Here is a 9,600-nt window from a genome sequence, read left to right on the forward strand (position 1 = left end):
GACCTGTGGGATTTACCAGCATTCCGCAAGGCCTGTAAAACGGAGCTCTTCCACCAGGTCTATGTTTGAGGCTGGGGTCAGCGAAACAGGGACATTCCCCCCCCCCTCCCAGGAATTGGGAAGTGTACATCGCTCCCTTCCATTATCTTCGTTTATTTGGTAGGGGAGGAGGTCTAGGGATTTCTTGCCATCATGTTGGTATTTTTTTTAAGTCTTTTCATGGGGATTTTAATGGGGTTGAGACTGTTGTGACCTGCCTCAAGCCTATAGGGAGAGGTGGGAAATAAATAAATAACAACAACAACAACAACAACAACAACAACAACAACAATAATAATAATAATAATAATAATAATAATAATAATAATAATAATGCAGACACCATTCTAAAGGAATATAAGAGACAAGCTATTCATTGCAGGTGCGAGTTTTATCTTGCAGAACTGTGACAAAAAATTCAGTCACCTTCTCTGTTATAATGGGAAGCTTGTCTTCTAGTAAAAATTGAAAATCCCTACTGGAATAATGCAGAGAATCAGTCAATCAGTCAGTGATAAGGGCATCTGAAGGGTGAGTGCTCGGTGAGGGAAGGAAACTTTGCCACCCCTCCCCCCCACCCCCAAGGCCGCTTCCCTGCAGCCTGCCCAACGCGTGCTTGGTGGGTCCTAGGGAAGGGATCCCCCCGACTCACAGACACAGTGGCTCCAGCAGCCAGGCGCGTCTGAAGGGTGAGTGCTTGGTGAGGGAGGGCGGGAGCCACAGGGGCAGGGCCCTCTTCTAACTCGGACAGCCGGACTCGCTGATCCCCGAGTCCAGTTTCACAAATATAAAGAGGAAGAACCATGGATAAGGATAGTTTGAAGAAAGAGATGGCTTACTTGTCCGATAAGCGCCTCGGTCTCCTAATTGCTTACTCAGGTGGGAGTTGCCTGTCTGGGAGCATTGATAAGGGAGTAAAGCTCCAAGAATAAATATTCCAACTTCTCTCTCAAATGTTGGAGATGTGATGGGGATATAGCAGGCAGATTAAAGGCAGTCTTTAAAAAACAGCAGGAGAATACTGACAGTCAAAACAAATAAATTACAACAGAGTGACTCCGTGTCACCTGCTGCCTGAAGCCATCTTGAACCGGAAGATCTCTGCTTATACGGGATACCAGTCTGGAGAGAGGGTTTGGATGCTGAAGTGGATCGTATAGCTGCAATTTTTTTTCTTCATATTTTGGGCCTTCCAAATGTGATTAGTCTTTCCACCCTTTGTAACTAACTGGGTCTCAGTCTGCTGTCATCTAGAGCATGTTTATCTACTATGAATTTTTGATAAAATTGCATTATCACTTCAGCCTCAATAGTCTCCTGTATGATCTCCTAAGTGACCCCTTTATTTCTAAATGGTACCGGCAGATCCAACATAAAATTCACACTCTGGGTATCAACTTAGAGCCTATGGTTAATTATGAGCTCAAATTTTTGGCATTATTAGGCAGAGAATCTGTGATATTGACACACCATCAAAGTCAATCGGACTTGTTCCCCCCGCTTTTTCGGCCTAACGTCCAGGGCAGGTCATGGAGCTACTTATATGCAAAGCCTTATTAATCTGCTCCACCATCAATCAGAGCCTGACTCAGTGCCTGTCCATCGCATTGTATGCTCAGACATCAACTTACTGTTCCTATCATTGTAAGCCTTTCTTGCCCAACGGACAGAATCACTAGATATTTGCTAGTTGATAAGTCCCCGGAAATAACAGAACTAGTAGCCGAATTCTTGGCCACTGTGATACAAAGGGATAATCGGCTAAGCAAGAAACAATTCTAGACCATCTACAGTTGGTGGAAATTACTGATTACTGACCATTCTGGAGGAATGTATTATTGGTTATTACTTATTTTATTTCATTTATTTGTTTTGTTTTAGACTCTGTAAAAGGTAAAGGTAAAGGTATCCCCTGTGCAAGCACCGAGTCATGTCTGACCCTTGGGGTGACGCCCTCCAGCGTTTTCTTGGCAGACTCAATACGGGGTGGTTTGCCAGTGCCTTCCCCAGTCATGACCATTTTTAGACTCTGTAATTACTATTAACTATTAATTAATTATGAATCATCTCTATTTTGACGCTCTCTTTATATGCCGTTAAAGGGTTTTGAATTTGAATTTGATTTGAGCTACTTTGAGACTCCTTCAGGTAGAGAAAAGCGGCATATAAGAACCAACTCTTCTTCTTCTAACTTGCCTTACTTTTCCATAGCTTCATTGCCAAGAACATTATGCGGCTGCAGCGTCTGGGGATCACCCATATCCTGAATGCTGCTGAGGGCAGGTCTTTCATGCATGTCAACACCAACGCAGAGTTCTATGAAGGCACTGGCATCACCTACCACGGCATCAAGGCCAACGACACGCAAGAGTTCAACCTCAGCCGCTACTTTGAGGAGGCCTCTGACTTTATTGATAAGGCGCTGGCACAGAAAGATGGTGAGGTTCCCCATTGGCCCCCTCTTTGGCTCTGCTATGTATTCATTGGTTGTCTAGTTTGGCAGCTTAGGGGGGTGTGCACTCTCTTTGATGTTTTCGGGGGGCTTGTTTTTGTATGGCAGTGTTTACAGCTGGACAGCCATGGGCTCCAGGCTGTAGCTTTTGTCTGGACTGCCAGTATGCTACTTGGAGATCATATTCTTGTGACTCCAACCCAAGTATTGTTCTAGAAATATACAAGCAAGGACCTGCAAGACTCATGATAGGTAGATCCCATTCTCATCTCCCATAGCTCACTTGTTGTTCCACCTTTGTTCTAGTCTATTACTAGAGGCCAACGTGGTTAAGAGCGGTGGAACAAAATCTGGAGAACCGGGTTTGATTCCCCACTGCTCCATACGCAGGCAGCTGGGTGCCACTTGGCTAGTTATAGTTCTCTTAGAACTGTTCCAGCTATAGCTGCTGGAACTGGGCTGGCTGGATCCTTTACATTGGAAAGTCCAGGGTCACAACACTGCCATACCTGATCCATGTGGTGACATAGTTTGCATCCATCTGGTGACTGGACTTGGTAGGAGACGGGTCTGGTAGTTTGGGTGACTCATAGTCATTCCTTCGCACTGGATCTGTGGGCTTGATGAGCCTGTCCAGCTGTTCCATGGCATCCTTTATGCATACACCAGGTAGGCAGCAGACCTCTCGAGACAGCAAGTCTGATCTACACACTTTGGCCTCTACGCTTCTCAGGAGGGAATCCCCAATTACCAGTACCTGTTTCTTTGTACCTTTGGGAGCAGAAGACCTAGAACTCTCACCTGTGGGGACCAGTGAAGTGTTTGCTGGGCTTCATGGGGTCACAGGGGAGAAGACCTAGAACTCTCACCTGCGGGGGCCTGTGACTTTTTTGCTGATCTTTGTTGGGGCTTACTTTTCATGGGGAATTGCACATACTCCTGTGTTCCTGAATCAACCTCTTCAGGCAGATCCTGGAACCAATTGCTGAGCATCACTGGTTCAGACCTTCTCATTCTTCTACTCCTATGTGTAACATTCTTCCATTTATTACCCTCCTGTGTTAGGTGCTCCTGATTTTGTTTTGATAGATTTCCCTCCTCCTGCACTGTATTCAATCTTTTCTCTAATCCCCAGACTTTCTCCTCTAGCAGAGCCACTAATTTACACTTACTGCATTTGTAAAAACTGTCCCACCAAGGTAAGAAGACAAACATTCCACAAATGGTACATGTCGCTATCCGAGCTTCTTCAGTCATGCCACTTTGATTCATCTGAAATGCTTCTCAAACAGTCCTACACTTCACTGAATCCTTAGGGTTGATCCTCCAACAATGAATCTACAGCCAAGAGGCCTCTAGCTCTTGCTGTATGACTCCTTAGAGCTTTCTGATTTGATTCAGAACCCAAGAGTTCTTTGGTTCGTTTAGTATTGTGCGCACCAGAGTTCTTTGGTTCGTTTAGTATTGTGCGCACCTCTGGCAAGCAAGAGCCTTTTATAGCACAAAGGCCTACTCAGCAGAGGGCGGAGCTAGCAGTCAGCTCCTGGGTCAGTTCCTGAGATAACACTCTCCTTCTCTCAGCTCCTCCAAGTGTTGCCTCCTCTGGCAAGCAAGAGCCTTTTATAGCACAGAGGCCTACTCGGCAGAGGGCGGAGCTAGCAGCCAGCTCCTGAGTCAGTTCCTGAGATAACACTCTCCATTTCCCAGCTCCTCTAAGTGCACCCAAGCCTAAGCCATTTTTATTCCGGCATTCATGGGCTAGAGCTTGCTTGGTTGGATGCACAGGGTCAAATCTAGGCTAAATGGGCAATTTTCACTCCTTCCCCTTTCCCACTGCATCCCTCCCCCCCCCCCCCCCCCCGTTCTTTAGTGTCTCTATCCACCATGGATATCACTAGGAGAGCAGAGGCAGGAATATTCCATTGGGAAGTTTAGTCTGGATCCAACCCTTGGATGTCATCTCCTTGGCTTGCCTGTTGCTGGGATGTACATGCTATGCCTCTGTGTATATTTACATATATACATATCAGCTAACCACAGCCTTTCCCCCTCCTCGTCTGTTTCTCCCTTCCTGCTCAGGCCGGGTGTTTGTACACTGCCGCGAAGGCTACAGCCGCTCACCGACGCTGGTCATTGCTTACCTCATGCTCCGGCAGAACATGGATGTCAAGAGTGCAGTGAGCATGGTGCGGCAGAAGCGGGAGATTGGCCCCAATGACGGCTTCCTGAAGCAACTTTGCCAGCTCAACGAGCAGCTAGTGAAGGAGGGAAAGGTGAAGAAGCCGTAACTGCCTGGCCTGGCCACCCTCCCTCTCCATGGCTCACCGGAAGGCCATCCGTTGCCAGCTCCTACTGCCATGCCGTGACAGGGGGCCAAACAAGCACAAGAGAGCTGCTGCAGTATCCAAATGCCCTTAGAGGAAGGCTCCGATCACGAGGCTTTAGCTCGTCTCCTGAGCCTTCAGTTGTGGAATCTGCCCATTGTTGTGTGTATGTGTTTGGTTGTGTGTTTGGAGGCACTGGGCCCTTCTTGTCAGCTATGAACTTTGTGGGGATTAAAAGCTTTCTAGCTCCAGTTCCCTACCAGCACAGCTAGCTGCTGCTGCCCCCATCTTTCTGCCGTATCTGGGGGACACCTGCTCTGTGACCTGCCACCCCCCTTTCTTGCGGGATTTAAACAAGAGTTTTGTAGCTGACCTGTTGAAGATGGTCTCTTTACCCACTCATGTCAGAGGTTATGGCCAGAGACTACACCATGTGATCCCTGGGCAAATTTCTGCTAGATTCCTGTTGAACACACAACCTAAGCTGTAGGCTTTAGGTATGAATGATGGCTGGCTCTTGCCCCGTCACAGGTGGACTGCAGGCCTGCTCAGAGAGCCTCTGGCTGCACTGTGGGCTAATGAAAGTGGGAAAGTCATGTGATTTGTTTTCCATCGTTGGGTCTGGGTGGTGCCTACAAGGATTTCCCCACAGGCATCTTTGTCTGGAATCCTAAGGTTGGGGTCTGCCCAAATCTTTTATGGAATGAGCTCTGGTCCTCTAATCCAGGAAAGGCTTATCCTACTAAGCTTGGCCCGTTGGAGCTAATAGTTTCCCCTCCAGACCCATTCTGCTGTTTAACAGCTTTGTATTCCTCCTCATAGGGTGTTTGTCATGGAAACAAAGGAGCTCTCTGGGGCTCTTTTTAGAAAGATGCCCCAGAAATGAAGGCAAGGCAGCTGGGTGGGACATTCAGAGGGGGTTGCAGACCGAGACAGCTGGCCCCAAACTTATTTTTTTGAAATCCCGTTTCCCTCTCTGATGTGCATGCTCAAAAACTGGTGCCTAGGCCCGTGTCGAATGGACTGTTGATATACAGAAGAACTTGTTATCTTTTTTATTTTGTTTTGTATTGCTCTGTGTTTCATAGGAATCTGTGGATATATACATAATATAATAATATAGAGAGAGTATGATAATATATATATATATATAATATATATGCACTCAAGCATAGAAGAAGAAAAAGCCATTGAAGAATATGCGGTTAATGCAAGTAACCTTTTGTATATATTTATATAGCCATGCTCCCATTTTTGTTGTCCCTGATAGCCTTCAAAAACCCCCCAACTTGGCCAGTGTGGCAAAGCCCATTATTCTGTAGGGTGGGGCCATCCTGGATTCTGAGTTGGATCTTGTGGGAAAGAGCCACATACTTGAGGGAGGGGGTCTCCCCTTCTGTGGAAGCCTCTTGATGTTTCCCCTTGATGTTGCATCAGGGAGTCCCAGCATTTTAGAGGGCTGCTATGGGGAGGAAGCAAGGCAGAGAATTTGTGCTTCTGTGTCTAGAAAGTTAGATGGGATCCAACCCAAGGAGCACACCGCATGTGTGTGACCACTGCTATCTTGACAACTGTTGGCTAAAGTCTCACTGGGAAGCTGGCTCTGGCCACATGGAGGGATGGCAAACACTGCTTGACTCCATTCAGGATGACAGCCACGGCTTGGCTATTAAGTCCTGATGGTGGGTATCCCCAATCTCTTTCCTCCCATCCAATCTATCAGCCTCCATCCCAAAATTTTTCTTGGCCATTTTTTCAATTCTAGCCTATTAAACTGGCATGTGTGCCTGGGTTTTAGAGGGAGAACCATTCTGGAGAATCAGAGACTGTTCCCCTGTGAGGGAGAGAAAGTTGCATAACCAATTGGCTCTTCATGCAGGCCAGTTGGGAGCGATTGAGGGCAAAAGAAGAAGGGGGCGACAGAGAATGAGGTGGCTGGATGGAGGCACTGAAGCAGTCGGTGCAAACTTAAATGGACTCCGGGGAATGGTAGAGGACAGGAAGGCCTGGAGGATCATTGTCCACGGGGTCACAATGGGTCGGACACAACTTCGCACCTAACAACGACAACAGCAGGCCAGTTTCTCTTTCTCCACCACATGGTGCCAAACATGGTGCTTGTGGAGTTGCCAACACTTTCCTGGTGTCCACCAAGTGTTTTTAGGGGGCCAGGTTGGGACATTTGCCAAGCATTGTCCTTTGGAGATTTGACTGGCTGTGCTGATTTTTAAAACTGTTACTTTGGCAGCAGCTGCCACCACAGCACACGGATCTTTACTGCTTCGCTGAAGATAAGCTGTAACTGCCATTGTGTGTCTGGCTTTGCCGTCTATGGCCATCATGTTGTGTCTGTAGCAAGCTCTATCAAAATTCCAAAAATGGTCACAGGCTCAAAAAGGTTGAGGACCCTTGCACTAGAGCATACAGCTGCCCGTCTCCATCTCTTCTGGCAGCCAGTTTGGGGCAGCCATTTTGTGAATGTGCCCACTATGCTGTGTCAGAATCCCAGAAGTGCTCATAGGCTCAAAAAACTGGGAGATCTTTGGTGTACACCCTTATATCCTCCCCACACAGATCTTATAAAAGGAAGCCTACACCTGAGTGGCCTTCTGCTGCCTTCACAGGCTTCACCTGGGCCCTTCCCTGATGTCCTTGCCTTGGTCGCTAGCAGCTTCGGTTGGGGGGGGGGGGTTAATCCTTTGGGTATCTGGGTAAGATAGACTTGAATTGTCCCCTTTCCCCTCCTGTCAACAGATCTGGAAAGCTCCAATCCTGCATAACCCTCTGATGATCATTTTGAAAGATCTGGCAGCAATAAGAGATGCCTGCTTCCAGCTTCAGAAAGCCTGTGGAGATGCGACCCAGTATGCTCAACTGTAAGGCTCCACAGACGTGAAGAAGAAGAGTTGGCTCTTATATGCTGCTTTTCTCTACCTGAAGATGTCTCAAAGCGGCTTACAGTCACCTTCCCTTTCCTCTCCCCACAACAGACACCCTGTGAGGCAGGTGAGGTTCAGAGAGCCCTGATATTATTGAAGAAGAAGAGTTGTTACTTATATGCCGCTTTTCTCTACCTGAAGGAGTCTCAAAGTAGCCTACATTCACCTGCCCTTTCCTCTCCCCACAACAGACACCCTGTGAGGGAGGGGAGGCTGAGAGAGCCCTGATATTACTGCTCACTCAGAGCAGTTTTCTCAGGGCTGTGGCGAGCCCAAGGTCACCCAGCATGTGGGAGAGCGTGGAATCAAACCTGGCTCACCAGATTAGAACTCCACACTCCTAACCAGGACACCAAGCTGGCTGTCTTCTGGTGCCCCCCCCCCCCTCTTCTGGTTGCAGACAAGAAGATCAGCATTCCAGGCATGTATCGAAGGTCTTTCCTCCAGCAAAGTGAGGCAAATCTGCTCCGATATAATTGGCATTGGGGGAAAGATCAGGAAGGAAACGCTTGGACTCTGGCATCCAGTTGTGTTTTTTGAAGTAAAGCACTCCTGAGCTTTTAATTAAAATATAATATCTTGAAGGCATTTTGCATTATTTATTTTGTTCTGAAAAATCCAAGCTCTGCTTTCAGATTTTATGGAGGATTGGAGACTGAGGGCTCTGGTTTGTTCATGATGACTTTTGGTGGTAAAGATACTCTTCCACACATAAAGGCAACTTGCTATGACTTGAGGTCAGGATTTAGAGCCCTGGAATTGTATGAACGCTACCAGGTGATAACTCTGGATTGTGTGCATTCAGTTTTGTACCCTGTGCTGTCCCTATTGCTTCAGGGTTCTTTTTCCCACATATAATTTGCTGCCCCTAGTGGCCAATTTTATATTACATGGCTTTATGTCCAACAAAAACATGCACATTAACCTGAAGATTTTTATACCAGACTAGGGGCAAAACTTGTGACATTCAGGAATACAATGGGTGCCATATGGGGGGGTGGGATGGAAGAACTCTGCAGATGGCCTCTCCTTCCAACCAGGACCTTGAAAGGCTGCAGGCTGCAGGAACTCACCAGCAGGGGCAGCTCTCATGCAGTAGGGATCTGCAGTCTCCAAGCATTGGGGGAAAGTGGAAGGAGGAGGGGTGGTTGGGGTGGGGGATGGAAGGTGATTGGCTGGCTGCTGCACAGACAGGCAAGCTGGTTGGAGGAGGAGGCACTCTGAGGCGAGGCAGCCGCCCTGAGTGGGTGTTAAGTGCTGTGGCAATTAAGCCATGTGACAAGCGCCTTCTCCAAGGCCTTGCTAGAAATATATAATGGAACAGATATACAGTAATGCAATATGGAATTGACCACTAGAGGGAGTAGGACACATGCAGGAATGAAAAAAGGAACAAACCCTGAAGCAATAGGAATGTATGAGTGACAAAAATGAGAATACAGAAAAGCCAAAAGTAATAAAGACTTAAATGCCCTTGAGCCTCTGCAGAATATCTTTTCTTTGTGTATGAGTAACTATATGTTTTTGGGGGTGTTTTTTCGGGGGGGGTATGAGTGAACAGTGAACAAATCTACAGGGAGGGGAAAGCTGTACGTGGTAAAACATACAGGCTGGACTTCAGGAGAGCAAATTTTAACAAACTTAAAGTTATTTTGGTTGAATCCCATGGTCAGAAAAACTTAAGGAGATGGAAGACCAAGAAGGTTGGGAGTTTCTCAAAAGTGAAATCCTGAAGGCACAATCGCAGACAATTCCCTTGAGAAGGAAAACTGGGAGGACCCTAAAGAAACCAGGGTGGCTTCATGAGCAGTTTTCAGAATAATGATGACGGATGGGAGATGTGACC

General features: G+C 47.2%; 1 protein-coding gene across 1 annotated transcript in view; it reads left to right on the forward strand.

Moving 5' to 3' along the window:
* Positions 1-9,232, forward strand: part of DUSP3 (dual specificity phosphatase 3) — a 30,927-nt gene extending 21,695 nt beyond the window's left edge. Inside the window, exons 2-3 of the mRNA XM_077314110.1 lie at positions 2,251-2,477; positions 4,571-9,232. Of these exons, the coding sequence (XP_077170225.1) occupies positions 2,251-2,477; positions 4,571-4,779 (436 nt within the window). The 3' untranslated portion in view covers positions 4,780-9,232. The remainder of the gene's footprint in view (positions 1-2,250; positions 2,478-4,570) is intronic.
* Positions 9,233-9,600: the final 368 nt, after the last annotated feature.

Source organism: Paroedura picta, chromosome 16, assembly GCF_049243985.1.
Source record: "Paroedura picta isolate Pp20150507F chromosome 16, Ppicta_v3.0, whole genome shotgun sequence".
In the NCBI taxonomy this organism is placed as follows: Eukaryota; Metazoa; Chordata; class Lepidosauria; order Squamata; family Gekkonidae; genus Paroedura; species Paroedura picta.